This window comes from Bison bison, unplaced genomic scaffold, assembly GCF_000754665.1.
Source record: "Bison bison bison isolate TAMUID 2011002044 unplaced genomic scaffold, Bison_UMD1.0 scf7180017864480, whole genome shotgun sequence".
Lineage (NCBI taxonomy): Eukaryota > Metazoa > Chordata > Mammalia > Artiodactyla > Bovidae > Bison > Bison bison.
In genome coordinates this window covers 1908994-1927307 of record NW_011495040.1, presented here as the reverse complement: position 1 = coordinate 1927307, position 18314 = coordinate 1908994, and the positions used below count along the sequence as shown (strand labels likewise).

Sequence of the window (18314 nt, the reverse complement as noted above, 5' to 3'; positions counted from 1 at the left end):
AGGATGGAAGAGTGGGCAGCAGCTCCAAGGACCCCCATAAGACAGGACCATTAGAGCTCCGGGGACACAGTCCCTGAGACCACATGACACCTGGGTCCTCAGCCACCTGTGATTCTGTACCCTGAGATTTCTGAGTTGGGAAAGAGCCCTCGACTGGAAGCTTTCCTCTTGCCTGCCCAGTGCCCTATCCTCTGCTTAGTCACTCAGTTGTGTCCAACTCTTTGCAACTCCAGGGACTGTAGTCCGCTAGGCTCCTCTGTCCATGGGGATTCTCCAGGCAAGAATACTAGAGTGGGTTGCCATGCTCTTCTCCAGGGGATCTTCCTGTGGCCTATCCTGATGGGGTAGAAACCTAGCTTGGGGGAAGAAAGCGCTTTGCTCAAGACCCCAGTGCCCCGCTGGTGTCATACCTTGAAGGAGGAGAGGTCCACTGTCTGGAAATGCTGCAGGGCCTCACTGAAGGAGATGAGCTGCCCAGGCTGGTCCATGCTGGCCCGGCTCTCTGTGGCAAAAGGGAAGACACTCCAAGACTTGTGACAGGAGCCACTCTATCAACAAACATGTACCAAGGGCCTTCTGGTTGTCACCTCTAAGCCCAGCACAGGCTTCCAGCTGTCAGTGTCAGACACCTACAGCTACAACCAACCCGGTGTCAGGGGGCTGGTGTTATTCACAGGGCGGGCTCCCTTTCAGAGCTGGCTGGGTGGAGGTGGACCAGGCTGAGCCCTGCAGAGTAGAAGCTGATCTGTAGGAGCCCCCAAGTCCACTCATCTGTGAGTGGGGTTCGTCACTGCCTGGAGGAGGTACCCACACAGAAGCTTGTGACAGGTCTGTCTAGGGGCCTTTCCCGGTTTCTACTTCGCCTTCTCATGCCCTGGAGATGAATGATCTCTCCTCCAGCCTTTGCTCCAGGGAATTAACTCGTCAACCAGCAGTTCAGGTGATGGCTGATACAGCCCCTGAAACGTCTCTCCAGGTGCTCAAGTGGGGCTCAGGCTAGATTTAGGTCTCAGTTCTCCCCTCCCACAGCTCCACCTAAACCTCCCAAAGGAACGAGACACAGTTCTGACAGCCCCCAGTGCCTTCCAGCAGACGACTTCAACCTCCATCTCCAGAGATTTCCTTGTACAGTGAACCATCTGCTCAACCTGATACAGGGGTCCTGGCTGCCCAGCTCCATCCTCTGCCCGACCTCATCACCCTGCAGAAGCTGAGCCTGACCATGGTCCTCCTCGTATTCTCTCAGACCCCGTGGCATTCACCTCCCTTTCCTCCAGAGGTTGGAGGGCATCACCTTTGAAGTGGGAAAAGAGGTTTTATTCTATGTCACATATCAAAAATGAGAACACTCAGGAATTCTGTCTTCTAATCCCAAACAGAGCATCAGCCTCGTGGGTAGACAGTGCCTTTAGCGGCAGCAGGCTGTGTGGAAAGGGTGCCATTCCTCTAGTTACCTGTCTCTGGGTGGATGCTCTCCACAGCTTCCCATTCTTCTTGGGCTTGGAGGACTTCTGTACTCACAACTGCAATAGTGAGACAAGGACATCCCCTGAGATCTACGTATGTCTGGATCACTGTTGTAGCCCCTGGCCTTATCTGCCTGTCTTGCCAGACAGCTGCCAAAGTGAGCTTTCAAAAAGGCCAGACCTGATGCCAGCCCGCTGCATGGAACCCTCTAGGGATTCTTCGTAATTCTCACAATGAAACCCCAACCCACCTTCAGCTCCAACCCCTCTTGGCGCAGCTCCATCTCAGCATGCAGCCAACTCCAGCACCACCCTCCCCTGGCACCTTCTTCAGCCTCTGGAATCTGCTTTTAGGAGCAGCACCATGAGAGTTCCCGACACTCTGTTCTTGTCACAGTGTGGTAACTGTCCTGCCCACTGCACTGGGAGCTACAGGAGGGCAGGGTTCTTGGGGTTCAATGGGTGCACCATGAATGTTTTTGTTGCTATTTTTGGCCACACCGGCTGGCATGCAGGATCTTAGTTCCCCAATTACCTGGGATCAAACCTGTGCCCCTTGCAGTGGAAGTATGGAGTCCTAACCACTGGACCACCAGGAAAGTCCTCATAATGAATGTTTGAGGAATGAATGATAAGCACAATGAAAGGAGGGGGGACAGAAGAAAAAAACAGCTGCAGGACAGGCTCTCTATAATCACTGCACAGCCCTTTACTCCACACCACAGCTGGCACTCTCTGGACCGAATTCTGGTGTCATGGCTGTCACTGGCTTTTCCCCTTTGCTAAAGAGGACACAGGCAAACAGTGGGGAGGATGGGGAGGCTTCTGTTCAAACCAAACTGGTGAGCCTTCCAGCCTGGATAGTGTAAGCAAGTTAGGACAGCTCCCCTCTGCCTTGCAACCAGGGCTGAGGAATTTCTGTGACAGTGAACTGTTTTGGAAGTACACTTGCAAAAGGGCTTCCCTAGTGGCTCAGACGGCAAAGAATCCACCTGCAATGCAGGAGACCTGGGTTTGATCCCTGGGTTGGGAAGATCCCCTGAAGAAGGGAATGGCAACCCACTCCAGTATTCTTGCCTGGAGAATCCCATGGATAGAGGAATCTGGTGGGCTACAGTGCATAGGGCGTAGACTCAGACATGACTGAGCGACCAATACACACTTGGAAAATTAAAGAAAAACCTACCCCAAACTCAAAACACTAATGGATAACAAGGCTGAGGAGGCTGCTGGGGAGCAGGAGGGGACCACAGTGAAAGCACCCTGTAGAGACAAATGGCTTGTGAACTTTTTAGCTCACTCACAAGCTGTGCTTCTTCAGGCAAGTTACTCAACCATCTGTAATCTCTCTTGAGATTACTATGAGAACAGAGTCTAGGGGAGCACGTGGCCCAAGGTCGCCTGCTCAGTGCACCTCAGCTAGCAGGGCCAACACAGTTGTGGACTCCGGTCTAGCAGGATTGTGGATGGTGGTAGCAGATGAGATGGATCTGGACTCTTGCCAGTTCTTGCCCGGGGCAGCAGATGGTACAACAGGGCTTCCAAACTAGGTAGCTTCAACAGAACACAGGATATTCGACCCGGGACCATGAGGAAAATAAAGACTTATGTCCAGCACGCTGGACCCCTGGCAAGTGAGCTACAACGACAAAGGGGTTGAACAAGGAAAGTGGAACGGCAGCCATGGACGCTTATCAGGATGATAAGAGTTCCCCCACCCTTCACCCCTCATCTACATCCAACCTCACTGAGTTAACCTTCAGATTATCACAATGCAATTAATCTTTTACCCCATGCATCCTTGCCTATAAACAAGTTGGTCAAAGGCCGTGCACCAGGAGTAGGAACCTCATGGGCAAGGGTGTGGGAGTTTACTGTGATAGGAATCGAAGTAAGAGGAAGCACATGGTCTCAAGGGGCAACTTCAATCTGGTGCCCGAACTAGAGACAAACACCCAACCCATGTAAGAGCATATTGCTCCTTTCCTAGTTCTTTTAGGACTCAGGGAGACAACTCCCACCTCTGCACACAATCCTGATGTAAATACTGCTTTCTCCACACGAACAGAAAAGCATGGAGCTTCCAAATCTCCAGGAAGACAAAGCCAGTTCACGTTAGTATGGCTCTTTATCATTTTTCCTTTTGTCAATTACCTCCTTTACTTAAGCCCTTTTCTCTTTATTCACATAGTAAACGGCACTACTGATTTAGTCAGCCTATTAATTTAAATTAGCTGAGTGCTGTCTGAAAAAAAAAAATGTAATTGTTCAAACACGTATGTACGCATACTCAGTCATATCCAACTTTTTGTGACCTCAGGACTGTAGCCTGCCAGGCTCCTCTGTCCACGGAACCTTCCAGGAAAGAATATTGGAGTGGGTTGCCATTTCCTTCTCCGGGGATCTTTCTGACTCAGGGATCGAACCTCAGTGTCCTGCGTCTCCTGCACTGACAGGCGGACTCTTTACCACTTTACCACCTGGGAAGTCCAGTGTAACTGCTCAATATGATCAAGAATATCTGGCACAGAACTGCCAGTTGTACTGAAACAGAAGACATTTTGGCATTTGAGGCAACATCTCTAATCAATGTTAGGTCTGCCAACACGTGGTAAAGACAAAATTCAATTAAAAGAAACTTTATAGGGACTTCCCTGGCCATCATAGTGATTGAGACTTTGTCTTCCAACACAAAGGGTATGGGTTGGATCCCTGGTTGGGATCGCCCGAAGGCCAAAAAAATCAAAAACATAAAACAGAAGCAATGTTGTAACAAATTTAATATCCATATGGTAGGGCAGGGGAGGGAGATTCAAAAGGAGGGGATATATGTATACTTGTGACTGATTCATGTTGTTTGTGGCAGAAACCAACACAACACTGTAAAGTAATAATTATCCAATTAAAAATAAAATTTAAAAAATGGTTCTCTTTACAAAAAAAGAAACTTCTGAGACCTTCAAATAATTTTTCTACACTGGAATATTTTTAATAGACTCCCATATTCTTGGAGATTACACATTCAGTTTGCAAGATTTTAAGATAACAAAACACACCAGTGAGTGCTCACTATGATTCTGTGTGCTAAGCACTTTCCATTATCTCGTTTAATCCTTATAAAATTTATATCATACAGGTTCTGATATAACCCTGGTTTTCAGATAAGTAAAGCAAGGGTTAGAAAGATTAAGTTCCTCACTCTGGGTCATGGAGCTGGTGGGTGAAAGAGTTAAGACTTAAGCCAGAGACATGTGACTCCAGAAGTGGTCCTTCTGAATTGGTGGAGTGTGCTTCCTTGTGCGTTATATTAGCAGGCAGAGTGAGCTTTAAATAGAGTATAGGAAGCGCCATGTCAAGCAGGTAAAACAAGATTAACTTTTCAAAGCCTTTTCATCTACTCTGTATCATTTCAGTATCACAACATCCTTCAGAGGACAAAGGAAATACTGATATCTCCACTGTAGACACAGAGATAGTATAATTTTCCCAAAAGGCAAGTAAGTCACTAGCAGGGCTTTGGGGACCAAGTTAGGACTCAGGTCTCTCAGGACTTCCCTGGCAGTCCAGTGGTTAAGACTTCACCTTCCAAAGCAGAGGGTGTATGTGGGTTTTATCCTTGGTCAGGGAGCTAAGATCCCACATGCACTGCAGCCAGAAAACCAAAACATGCGACAGAAGCAATACTGTAACACATTGAATAAGAGACTTTAAAAATGATCCACATGAAAAAAAAACCCTTAAAAAAGAATGAAGGAACTCAGGTCTCTTGACTCCTAATCCAGTGTCAGTTCTAGTTTCCCTTGAAGAAGGATAAATCTATAAAATTCTATAGGAAAAGTAGTGAGAGAAATTCAAAGGAAGAAATTCAAGGAAGAAAAGGAAAGACCCACGAGCTCTGCCTTGAGTCCCACCCAGGCTCCTCGGGCCCTGAAGGGGACCTTACCACGGGGCTCCCAGGCGTTCGCCTCTGCTGTCAGGGCCTGGAGGACGCTGTGATTCTTCAACTCTGAGATCTGTAGGGGCAGGTGACCTTCAGTGTGAGGGCGGAGTCCAAGTCCTCCTATCCACACAAATACATACTGCCCACTGTACCAAATATTCTTGAAACTGGAGGCCATTAGAATCTGTCTTCCCAGATGGGTTGGTTTAAGCCAGTCTTAATGAGTGCATGCTCAGTTGTGTCCGACTCTTTGAGATCCCACAGACTGTAGCCTTCCAGGCTCCTCTGTCCATGGAATTTTCCAGCCAAGAATACTGGAGTGGGTTGCTGTTTCCTCCTCCGAGGGATCTTCCCTACCCAGGGATTTAACCCACTCCTGCATTGACAGCTGGGTTCTTTACCACTGAGCCACCTGGGAAGCCCAATCTTAATGAGAGGCACCTGGAAAATACCAACTATGATGGAGAAGTTGGGCAACGTAGGGACAAGTATATGCCCTCCTTGAAGAGTAAATGGATAAAAATCTACTCAACTGAGATAGTGGTGAGCTGTTGACATCCCCACTGCACTTTATATTCTGCTTCATTACAATAATTTTCTGATTAGGCAGATTGTTTTGCATGTCTGTTCCCACTCCTACCCCCAAAGTATGTACTACTGGAGGGCAAGGTCTGTGCCATCCTGTGTCCCAGCACTACATAGCAGCATGTTACACGAACGCCTACTGACAGAAGACACGGGGCTGTGGGCAGTACATACAGACATTCCTCTGAAAGCCAGAAGAGCACTGCTGTCCTTGTCACATGGTGGAGAGGACCCAGCAGACACACTTTCAACCTGCAAGGCAAACGAGTCAGTCTCTCAGGCACGTATCAGTCCCCCAGAGATGAAAGCTTGAACAGCACACCCTTTCCCTTAACACACACACAATGGATTAACCCTGGAGAAGTCAACTACAGGTAATACTGTAAGGACAACTCCTGTTTAACCTGGTCTGCAAAAAGCTTAATGTTAATATAATCTCATACAGACTTCTTGGCCACATTCAAAGTCTCAGGGCTCTGAGTAAGTAAAGTTGAGTGAGGCGGTTTCCTCATGTTCTGCTCAGCCAAATCTTTCCCCTGCTGGAGCTTAAAAACTACCCAACAAACCTTTTGCAACTCATATCAAAACACAAGGCTAATTTTCCTGTCTTTGGTGTTTAGTTGCTAAGTTGTGTCTGACTCTTTGCAACTCCATGGACTGTAGCCCACTAGGCTCCTCTGTCCATGGGATTTCCCAGGCAAGAATATTGGAGTGGGTTGCCATTTCCTTCTCCAGGGGATCTTCCCGACCCAGGGATCAAACCCAGGTCTCCCACATTGTAGGCAAATTCTTTACTACTGAGCCACCTGGGAAGCCCTAATGCTTTTAATGTTAAAAAATGAAAAAAAATCCTACAAGTCAGTAAGAGAAAAAAAAAGAAACCAGTAGAAAAATGGGCATGGATGTAGATGGTTTGCATAAAAGGAAACACAAACAGTTCTTAAACATGTGAAGAAATGCTCAACCTTACTCATAACAAGAGAAATGTCAACTAAAGTCAACTACAACTACTCTTGAAATAACATTTTTCACTTACCTTGTTATCAAAGATCAGAAAACGTGGTAACACCATGCTGGGTAAAGGACCAAGAGCTGTAGACACTGGAGAGTGAACTGTTACCACCTCTCCAGCTTGATAATATCTGACACGATCATGTATGCTGTGTCTATTTGGGGCCTGCAACTGCATTTGAGGAATTTATCTAATATATATACTCATCCGTGTGCAAAATGACATGCTTACAGTGTTACTCATGGCTTTGTTCGTCTGTTTTTGTTCGTTTGTTTTGGCTGCACTGGGTCTCTGTTGCCATGCCATCTCTAGCTGTGGTTCGAGGACTTCTCGCTGTGGTGGCTTCTCTTGTTGTGGAGCATGAGCTCTAGGGCACATGGGCTCTAGTAGCTGTGGCACACGGGCTTAGCTGCCCCCATGGCACGTGGGATCTTCCTGGACCAGGGATCAAACCCACGTCCCCTGCACTGGCGGGCAGATTCTTAACCACTAGACCATGAAGGAAATCCATGGTAGTACTGTTTATAAAAGCAAAAGGCTAGAAAAACTCTGAATGTCCACTGACGGACTTCTTACTTTATTTTACTCTATTTATAACCCCCCCACCCGCTGTTTCACCGAGATGTAATTGACATACATCACTGTGTAAGAGGCAAGGGGCACAGCATGACTGGACTTACATACGTTATGAAATGATGACCAGGATAGGGTTATCGATCATCCATCATCATCTATTGGTACTACATCAACAAACAAACAAAACATTTTTTTCCTTGTGATGAGAACTCTTAGGATTTATTCTCTTAACTTTCATTCTAACATACAGCAGTGCTACCTTTATCATGTTGTACATTATATTCCGAGTACTTATTTATCTTCCAACTGGAAGTTTGCACCTTTTCACTATCTAATCCCCCTTTCCCCATTCCCCTATCTCTGGTAGCCACAAATCTAATCTCTTTTTCTACAAGTTTGTTTTTGAGTTATAATTCACTTACAACACGATGTTAGTTCCTAGCGCACAACACAGTGATTTGATGTTTCTATACATTTCAAAATGATCATCGTGATAAAGCTAGTTGTCACTAGTGAACTAATTTTAAATAAATTAAAGCATATCCACTTAATGAGATCCTATACAGCCATTTAAAAAAAAGAGTAAGATTTGGAACAATCTTCATGATATTACTATATTAAGTGAAAAAGCAAAGAAAGGGCAGAGTATACTTTATCATTGGATTTTCTAAAAAAAAAAAAAAAACCCACATAAATCTATTTGCTTGTCTTTATAGAGACTATTTCCAGAATTATAGTCTTCAAGGAAGTACTAACTTTGCCTCAGCAGGAAAACAGGGTGGCTGGGGAACAAGAGTGGAAGATATTCACTATATGTACATCCTCATACTTTTGGATTTTGAACCATGTGCAGTATTATTTTCTCTAAGGCAGATAGAAGAAAAATAATAATAATTACGGGAAAATAACTAACAAAGGTATCATTGTTATATCAAGGCCCTGGAATCCCAGACTGTCCTGTTACTCTAATCCCGCGTACTTATTTTTGCCAACTAACACTCCTTAGACACAACTTTGATTTTTTGACTTCTTTTTGCCTTCATTTTTGCCAGAAGGATGAACCCACAAACACACCACAGCAGAGCTACTCCTCCACAACTGGCCTCCTGATGTCTAAGCACCATTATTTCCCACTTAGCTAAAGTGAACACACTGCTGCAATTCCTCTCACCTCCAGCCCTTGGGTCATGTGGTCTCGCCCCCACCTCCACCTTCTCAGTGTTTTCTGGGCCCTTCAAGATCAGTTCCATCTCCTCAGGGTGGCTGAGCTACAGTGGTTTCCTGCAGTTACGAGGGTTTCCTCAGATCTCTAAGTCCCATAGCCTCTGTATGTGGCACAAGGTCCTCTGCAAAAGACCTGTCTCCCCAGTCAGACTCTTCTTGTATACTTGTTTTATATTTCTCAGACCATCTGCACAGGACTAGGCTCAAAATGGGCTTCTCTGGTGGCTCAGACAGTACAGAATCCGCCTGCAATGCAGGTGACCAGGATTTAATCCCTTGGTCAGAAAGATCCCCTGGAGACGGGGATGGCTACCTACTCCAGTATTCTTGCCTGGGAAATTCCATGGACAGAGGAGCCTGGCGGACTACAGTCCATGGGGTCACAAACAGTTAGACACACTCGAAGGCTCAAGATACATTCTCAATGATATTTGGTGATTCACCGTGCTGCACAACTCCCTGTAGGAGTCTGTGTGCTCAGGACTCATCGCATCGTTCTCTCCCCTCTAGTATCCAAAGATAAATGTTCTCTGGAAGAACAGTTCATCTGTCTCAGGAGAGTGAAGAAAACCTCCCTGGACTCCCAAAGCACAGGCTTTGTCCCCATTCTGGCCACTGCACCCCAAAGGCTACATTTAAGACCATTTCTGGGAAGGTAGGGAGAAACATGGGGAATACAGGGTAAGCTGCCAGGCTCACACATATCCACATGGAACCAGGGATCCTGAGGATAAACAGGTCAAAATGGGTATTTGAGAGAGAAAGGGCCAGTAAACAACCCAAACTGATTGAAATATATATTTCCTGGGAGATTCCAATTGAAACTTTTCTCCCACCCAAGCAAATCCAAACCCAAATCCTATAACCTACTTAGAAAGCAAACCATTGGGAAAGGCAATTGATCCAGAAGTAACTAAGAGCTTCTTCTAAAAGAATAAGAGAACTGTAAAGAGAATTTTTCCTACACATTTCTAAAGGTCCACACCCTCTTGATATATGCTCTCTCTTATTATTATTAACAATACATCCCATACCAACACCTTCTTTCCCAAATGGATATGCTTGCTTACCTGTCCATCTCTTAATTCTTTCTCATGGAAAGAGTGAGAGTTTTCATTCATGACTCAAACTCATTTGTTCAAGTGACTTTTGTCCTTGGGCTCAGAAAGGAGTTTAACAAGGTCTGAGATTAGAAGCTATGGGGAGAGCCTGGGATTTGACTGTTCTACCGTTGCCCTCCTTCTTGGCAGTCGTTCAGACTAAGAACAAGAAAACAGTCCCTGTGTGCCATCACCAGGGTGGAGGCTTCTGTGAGTCCTGACAGAAGTCCTTGAGGACACACTCTGGAGTCTCAGCCCTGAAAAAAAAAAAAAGATTAAAGAAGAAAACTAGTTTCATCATTCAGTTATGCCTCTGACTTGAAAAATCTTCAAACAGGTACCTCCCTGGTGGTCCAGTGGTTGGGACTCTGCTCTTCAAATGCAGAAGGCACTGGTTTGATCCCTGGTTAGGGATCCCACATGCCACGATCTATGGCCAAATAAATAAATAAAAATAAAATGATTATGGGATTTTAAATCATTAAAAAAAAAATCTTCAAGCAGCTGTAAACATATTCCAAATAAACATGCTGCCTTAGTGAATGCCTGCCTCTTACTATCCATGTAACGGGACAGAAAGAAGGGGTCCCTGCAGGAGTTTAAGGGCTGGCTTCTCAGTGTCCAGGAGGCAGCACCACTGTAAGTGGTAGGGATCTGTTTTTCTATTTGCTTTTTAAATTAATTCTTAATTGGTGGATAACTGCTTTACAGGGATCTGTTTTTGACAATGAAGTTACTGAGATCTGGGAAATTATCTAAAAGTGAAAGTGTTAGTCGCTTAGTCTTGTCCATCCCTTTGTGATCCCACGGGCTGTAGCTTGTAGGTTCCTCTGTCCATGGAATTCTCCAGGCAAGAATACTGAAGTGGGCAGCCCTTCCCTCCTCCAGGGGATCTTCCAGACCCAGGGATCAAATCCAGGTCTCCTGAATTACAGGCAGATTCTTTACTGTCAGAGCCACCAGGAAAGTCCATGTGTCTCAAAAGGGTGAGGATAATTTAGGGTGACACATTGGTGGGTGGTCTTAGCTGAAGTGCTCAGGCTTTACTCAGGTCTCAGACCTGGCAGGGCCTAACACTCAATTCGGTTCCTATGATGGTATTAACAGAAACTCAAAATGCAACACAATGCCCCCCCTTCCTCAGTGAGCACCAGTACTGTACATCTGGCAGCTTCCTGGCCAGTGAAGCTAACTCTAAGTATTTCTTCCCATGAGTCCACCTCAGGAAGTGATTTGGCCAGGCCCATACCTCACCATGGGAGAAGTGGACATCATGAGCGCCTGTCACAACAAGAATCTGGGTAAGTGGGCAGGTGATGGATAGTATACCTCACAGACTTGGTTTACCTTTCTTTTGGCTGCACTGTGTGGCTTGCAGAATCTTAATTCCCCAACCAGGGATTGAAGCCCAGCCCTCTGCAGTGAAAGCACAGAGTAATTCCCCAGTTGACTAAGAAAGGCTGACTAAGAAAGAAAGGTGGCATTGCTCTGAGGTCAGCTCTTCAGAGAACACAATCTGGGTTCCCTACAAACCGGAAGCCAGGAACAAGATGGACTCTTTGTCAGGAAGCCAGATGCACTGACTGTTCCTAACACCAAGAGCCAGAATACCTCCTGATTGCTGGACTGGACACCTGGCTCACTGTAACAGGGGGAGGGCAGTGCCCTCCAGTTATAGCAGCTCAGGAACCAACTCTCTCTGTGTCCTCTGGCGCCTCAGCATCTGCCTCCCTTTCCACTCCTTCCCCCTTGACCTTCTCAAGTGTTCTGCATATGACAAAACACTCACACATCGACCAACCTTGGGAAGATGATTGGCAGGTACGGCGACCCTGAGCTCAGGGAGGCTCTTCTATTACTGGGCTTGAATTGAATCCAGCAGTGTTGAATCATGACCAGCTTTACATGCCTGCTAGTGCTCAGTTCTGGCTGGAGCCCTGCCAGGACTCCATGAGGGACATTCACGATCTGTATTAGAGAAAGAAATGAGCAGAAACTGTCAAACGAGCAAGTACTAGAAGTTATAACGTCACTCCTAATAATATTAGGGAAGTTCCTTATGGCTGGGCCTGAGGAAATGGCCTTCCTATAAAGACGGATCCTTTTGAAATTAAGTATTTATGGTGCACCTATTGTATTTTGTTAATTAAAATTTTTTTAAAAATGGAAGTAGTGGCTACCCTAGTGGTCAGTGGCTAAGACTCCATGCTCCCAATGCAGCCAGCTTGGGTTCAATCATTAGCCAGAGAACGAGATCTCACATGCTGCAACCAAGAGTTTGAATGCTGCAACTAAAGAACATGCATGTGTCGACTAAGACCTGGAACAGCCAAATAAATAAATAATTTTAAAAAATCGAAATGTAGTTGATTTACAATGTTGTTATTTTCTGGTATATAGCAAAGTGATTCAGATATATAACACATATATGGGCTTCCCAGGTAGCACTAGTGGTAAAGAATCTGCCTGGCAATGCAGGAGATGCAAGAGGCACTGGTTTGATACTGTGGGTGGGGAAGAGCCACTGGCGCAGTAAATGGCAACCTGCTCCAGTATTCTTGCCTGGAAAATTCCATGGACAGAAGAACCTGACGGGCTACAGTCTATGGGGTCTCAAAGACTCAGACACAACTGAGTCTATCTACCTATCTATCTACATAACTGAATATATTCTTTTTCCGATTCTTTTCCATTACAGATTATTCAGTTCAGTTCACTTGCTCAGTCGTGTCCGACTCTTTGTGATCCCATGCATTGCAGCACACCAGGCTTCCCTGTTCATCATCAAATCCCGGAACCTCCTCAAACTTTTGTCCATAGAGTCGGTGATGCCATCTAACCATCTCATCCTCTGTTAGTACAAGATACTAAATATAGCTTCCTGTGCTATACAGTAGATCCTTGTTGTTAATTTTTATGGTGCACCCACTTTAGGAAAGGAGCTACATTAAAGGGAATAATTTTAAGTTTAAGCTTGCTGGGGCTTAAACGCTAAATAGATATTTAATCTAGAAATTGGAGCGACACTTTCAGTATAAATGCATACACAGGTAGGCTGGTTCTTTCATCGGCCTTTCCGCTGGGCGCTCCCCGCCCGCTCCAGTCCCTACCCGGCCCCGGCCGTAGGCGTCGTCATCCCAGGGCGCCCGCCCAAAAACTATTGACCAGTTTGAGGGTCCCAGAGTCGGTGCTCGCCGGCTGCGATGCGCGGACGTCAAGGGAGATCTCAATCCAGCAAGAACCCAGCCAGACAGGGGCTGCGTGGGGACTCTGGCCAGAAACTTTCTCAATTGTTCGGAGGGGAAAACAGGAAAGCGATTTGCCACCGGTCATCTAGCGAGTCCGCGGCAGAGCGCAAACCACAACCCAGGTCTCCTGTCTACCAGGATCGGGAGTCTCTCTCGGTCTTACACGTCTCAGCCTTGTCTCGCCCCACGGCGACCATTTCCGCCCCCATTCCTCCTCCTCTGACCCCCGCCCGGGGATCGCCGGCCGAGTCCCCGAGTTCCCAGTTCTTCGCTGTTGGGGTCTCCCAGCTCCGCCAGGCCTCCTCCGCGCAGGAACACGGCCCTCCGCACAGCAGGCGAAGCGAGTACGGGGAGCCGCGAGGGTCAATCTCCGCGAGCGACTTCGCCTTTCCGCGAGCGACTTCGCCTTTCCGCGGGCTGATCAGCGGGCACGGTTGACTCCGCCTCCCTGGTGGGAGGACTATCTAACTGAGCAGAGCTGCGGCTCCAGACCCCAGGCGCTGTCCAAGCGAAAGAGTTGCAGGTACCCGGCGCCGGCGCGATGTGGGTGTCGCTGCTGCTACTGGCTGCGCTGCTGCTGGTCGTCCTCGGCAAAGTTTACAAGGGGCTGTTCTCAGGCAGCTCCCCGAACCCCTTCTTGGAGGATGTCCAACGGCCACCCGCGCCTCTGGTGACCGACAAGGAGGCCAGGAAGAAGGTTCTCAAGCAAGGTGAGCGGGGAGACACCCCGGGGACCTAGGCTGCTCCCGAGCATCCTCACGGGTTAGCGTTTCCCAGATGCAAAGTGCTGGAAGGGCATCTTTGCATGTATAGGCGCCCGCTTTAGAATCCACTCCTGGCGAGAGCCTTGGTCCCCGCAGGCCCAGGGAATCGTGGCCTCTGGGTCTCGGGCATCGTCCTGGGCGAGCCAAGTTCTTGTCATAGCCACACTCAGACCCTGCCGCTTGGTATAGCCATGGCTAACGGTTTAAACAAGGAGAGATCTTCCCCCCTCTTTGACTTTAAGACCGTAACATTCTCACTTATCTTCCCCAGGGGTTCAAGGGCGTGGGAGAGCTACACAGAAACCTTTGTAGGAAATTGCATTTGGTTCATCACGGGATGTGACTGATAATGCTGGTCCCATAATCTTGCGGTTGAAGAGAGGCTCAGTGGGGTGCCTCGGGCTCAGAGCTCTTTGTTTACGGAGAATCTGCACTGTCATCTTTTAAAAAGTATTTGTGGGTTTCTTTTAGAGTTTAAAGAAAGAGTTCGGCTGCTTAATAAATAAAATAAAGACAGTATTGTTGTAAGTGGAAGGACCATTATTTCTGAAATCAGAGTTTTAACTGGACTCTGTCACTGTCTCTGTCGCAGAGAATCAAACAGGACTGAGCAACTGAACAACAAACAACAGTGATTTACTCTGTGAAAAAAGTGAAAGTGTTAGTCACTGTCCGACCCTATGCGACCCTGGTAGCCCTCCACGCTCCTCTGTCCATGGCATTTTCCAGGCAAGAATATTGGAGTGGGTTGTCACTTCCTTCTCCAGGAGACCTTCTCCACCTAGGGATCAAACCCCAGTCTCCTACATTGCAGGCACTTTCTCTACTGTCTGAGCCACCAGGGAAGCCTGATGTACTGTGTAACCATTAGCAAGTCACTCCATTTATCTGGATTGGTCTAAAGATGAGATGATTAGTTTGTTTTTGAAACCAAGTGTTGATCTCTCGTAGTGGGTCATGATATCAATTTAGTGAGTTGCAACTAGCATTTTAAAATTCAGTCAAATGGAAAATATCAGTGTATCCTACATAGTTGTACTAAGTATTGTGGAACTTCTTTATATTATATACTGATGTATGAAATGTATTTTTCACTGCAGGTCTTTTAAAAAATGTTTGAAAAGTTCAAAGTTTTTACCGAGTTCTCTGGCATCTTGAAAAATCCCAAAACTCAGTTCTTCTGGAGTGATCTTGAAAGAATAGATCTTATGTAGAAAGTGCCCATACAGCACCATGGGCTGTCCAGTTTGTCTTGTTTAGGTGCTTCCTCCTCTATCCCACATCCAGGCTTTCCCAGTGTGAAGGGGTGGTGCTGTGATTTCTCAGAGGAGCTCTGTCCTGCCTCTGTATCAAGATCTTTAAGAACCATGATCTGAGTGGGCTGCACCACTACTGCCTGCAGATCCTGCATTTTCTGAAGATAACCTGCTTGTGAATAGACTGTTGCATGAGCCACCATCCAGCCCCATGATACTCTTCTCTTGTCCCCCACCTCCTTGTTTTCTTTCTTCCCTAGCTCGGTCTCTGACTGCATTTATTATTCTTAGCCTGGATCATGGTCAGCACTTGTGTGTGTGTGTGATAGTTTATGAATTATTCTTTCCTTGCAAGTAGGGAAAATCCTCGGCTACATAGTGGTTTTGGTTAAATCAGTTCTGCTGCTGCTGCTGCTAAGTCGCTTCAGTCGTGTCCGACTCTGTGCGACCCCATAGACGGCAGCCCACTAGGCTCCTCTGTCCCTGGGATTCTCCAGGCAAGAATACAAGGAGTGGGTTGCCATTTCCTTCTCCAATGCATGAAAGTGAAAAGTGAAAGGAAGTCGCTCAGTTGTACCCGACTCTTAGTGACCCCATGGACTGCAGCCAGTTCAGATCAACCTAAATCACTTTGTTCAACCTTTCCCAGTGGGTCCTGAGTATGTCCTAGGTAAAATGTTTGAGATATTTTAGTGAGGAGCCCTGTGCCAAACTGCTCTAGAAATTTTTTGGAGCATCATATAAGCTAGAACATTCTGCCTTGCTTTCCACCTCATTGTCCTTTCATTGCGCTCTCCATCTCCTCCTTTGCTGCAGCTTTCTCCGTCAGCCGAGTGCCAAAGAAGCTGGATGTGGTGGTGATTGGCAGTGGCTTTGGGGGCTTGGCAGCAGCTGCAATCCTAGCCAAAACTGGCAAGCGAGTTCTCGTTTTGGAACAACATACCAAGGCAGGAGGCTGTTGTCATACCTTTGGAAAGAATGGCCTTGAATTTGACACGGGTAAGGCTGCCAAGGCAAAGGGGTGGGAGAGGGAGGTTTGGAGCAGCCGCAGTGGGACGATCCTGGGCTTTTCAGTGGTTTTGGAGGCCCAGGTTTTCTTTGCCCTGGGCACTGTTGGTCTGACAGCTTTCCTGCCCAAATTCCTTTAGAAAAATTCCAATCTGATCTCAGATGAAGGGAAAAGAAGTTAGAGACACACCACATGTATCTCCATGGTCTGACAGCTGTACCTGCTGAACTGGGCGGGGATCTAGTGGTTTCTGCTGCAACTCCCCTTTTCAGAAAGGCGTGGGTACCCCCTCTGTGGGCGTGGGCTTGGCCTGTAGGACGCCTCTTTCACCTTGCTTCCTTGTTGGAGCCTTTCCAATGCTCAATTCCCTTATCTCTATCATGCCTTGTTTTTCTATTTCTCAACAGGAATCCATTACATTGGGGGTATGCAGGAGGGCAGCTTTGACCGTTTTATCTTGGACCAGATCACTGAGGGGCAGCTAGACTGGGCTGCCTTGTCCTCTCCCTTTGACATCATGGTACTAGAAGGGCCTGATGGCCGAAAAGAGTTTCCCATGTACGCGGGGATGAAAGCCTACATTCAGGGCCTCAAGGACAAGTTTCCCCAGGAAGAAGCTGCCATTGACAAGTATATGAAGCTGGTTAAGGTAATACGGACATGTGTTATTCCCAACAAGGCTTACCTTCCTCATTAGTGGAGTGACGGGTGAGGGAGGCAGGAAGGAGGAACAGACATGTTTGTCTGGAACTCAGCCCAGGTCCGAGTTGACCTCTGTGCTCAGCCAGGCCCTCTCTCTGGAGCCTGGGCTCAGCAGCTGCCACTCACACTCTGGCCCGGCCAGGCTGGCTTCCATGTGGTTACATCTGTAACCCCTTTCATCTGTAACCTCACTTCATCTGAGACCAGATTGGAATTTTTCAAAAGGAATTTGGGCAGGAAACTGAAAAGCAAAAAAGGACTCATCTGAGGGGAGAATGGGAAAAAAAAGAAAAAAAAACTTAGAGTACAGAGTTTTACGATCCAAATTTAGCCAAGTTCTGCTTCCCTGATGGCTCAGCAGGCTCAGAATCCAGTGCAGGAGACCACCTGCAATGCAGGAGACACAGGTTGGATCCCTGATCCGGGAAGATCCCCTGGAGAAGGAAATAGCAACCCACTCCAGTTTTCTTGCCTGGAGAATCCCCATGGACAGAGGAGCCTGACAGGCTACAATTCATAGCTTGGAAAAAGTCGAACATGACTCAGCAGCTAAACCACCACCACCAAGTGTTGCTGGTCCCCTGGACTGTGCAGGCTGTTGGACAGGCAGTTCTGTCACAGCGGGTCTGGAGGTGAGCCCTGTTCCTCCCTGCTTACTCCCCTCCCAGGTGGTATCCCGTGGAAGCATTTATGCTGTCCTGCTGAAGATCCTCCCACTGCCCGTGGCTCAGCTCCTCACCAAGTATGGGCTGCTCACCTACTTCTCTCCGTTCCTTCGTGCATCCACCCAGAGCCTGGCTGAGGTCCTGCGGCAGCTCCCTGCCTCCCCGGAGCTCCAGGCTGTGCTCAGCTACATCTTCCCCACTTACGGTGGGTCCTGGCCTTGGGCCCTGGGAAGCCCCTGGCTCTTAGTCTTTCTTCCTGAGCCTGGTTTATTCAGTCACTCAGTCATGTCCGACTCTTTGCGACCCCATGGACTGCAGCACGCCAGGCTTCCATGTCCTTCACTATCTCCTGGAGTTTGCTCAAACTCATGTGCATTGAGTCAGTGATGCCATCCAACTATCTCATGCTCTGTCACCCCCTTCTCCTGCCTTCAATCTTTCCGAGCATCAGGGTCTTTTCCAATGAGTTGGCTCTTTGCATCAGGTGGCCAAAGTATTAGAACTTCAGCTTCAGCATCAGTCCTTCCAGTGAATATTCAGGACTGATTTCCTTTAGGACTGACTGGTTTCATCTCCTTGCTGTCCAAGGGACTCTCTAGGGTCTTCTCCAGCATCACAGTTCAAAAGCATTTCTTTGACTCTGAGGCTGCCTAGCTAACTAAAGTGGAGCTGCTCACACTCCAGGTCCTCTTGAGCTTAGGGAAGAAATGCCTGTCTTCCTCCCTGCTGGATACCTTGATAAAAATCCCCCTCACCTGTGTCCTGGA

The 18314-nt window shown here is 47.4% G+C and overlaps 2 protein-coding genes and 1 long non-coding RNA gene across 4 annotated transcripts in view; 1 reads left to right on the top strand and 2 right to left on the bottom strand.

Annotated features, from left to right (window-relative positions):
* ELMOD3 (ELMO/CED-12 domain containing 3) overlaps positions 1 to 7404 on the bottom strand; it is a 27717-nt gene extending 20313 nt beyond the window's left edge. The window contains exons 1-5 of the mRNA XM_010862247.1: positions 7028 to 7404; positions 6166 to 6243; positions 5410 to 5479; positions 1455 to 1523; positions 411 to 502 (exon numbers count right to left, since the gene is read on the bottom strand). Coding sequence (XP_010860549.1) covers positions 411 to 502; positions 1455 to 1523; positions 5410 to 5479; positions 6166 to 6243; positions 7028 to 7180 — 462 coding nt within the window. The 5' untranslated portion in view covers positions 7181 to 7404. The remainder of the gene's footprint in view (positions 1 to 410; positions 503 to 1454; positions 1524 to 5409; positions 5480 to 6165; positions 6244 to 7027) is intronic.
* A 42-nt stretch (positions 7405 to 7446) lies between these two features.
* On the bottom strand, positions 7447 to 13508 carry LOC105004552. Of its 2 annotated transcripts, XR_827237.1 has the most exons (4): positions 13315 to 13508; positions 11705 to 11871; positions 9874 to 10160; positions 7447 to 7743 (listed from the first exon to the last, which is right to left on the bottom strand). It is a non-coding gene; the product is annotated as an uncharacterized LOC105004552 (long non-coding RNA). The 2 variants fall into 2 exon arrangements; XR_827238.1 differs by lacking the exons at positions 7447 to 7743; positions 9874 to 10160 and adding an exon at positions 10294 to 10333 and having other exon boundaries at positions 13315 to 13503.
* Positions 13509 to 13595: 87 nt separating this feature from the next.
* RETSAT (retinol saturase (all-trans-retinol 13,14-reductase)) overlaps positions 13596 to 18314 on the top strand; it is a 15103-nt gene continuing 10384 nt past the window's right edge. Inside the window, exons 1-4 of the mRNA XM_010862182.1 lie at positions 13596 to 13861; positions 15988 to 16170; positions 16588 to 16829; positions 17551 to 17752. Coding sequence (XP_010860484.1) covers positions 13693 to 13861; positions 15988 to 16170; positions 16588 to 16829; positions 17551 to 17752 — 796 coding nt within the window. The 5' untranslated portion in view covers positions 13596 to 13692. The remainder of the gene's footprint in view (positions 13862 to 15987; positions 16171 to 16587; positions 16830 to 17550; positions 17753 to 18314) is intronic.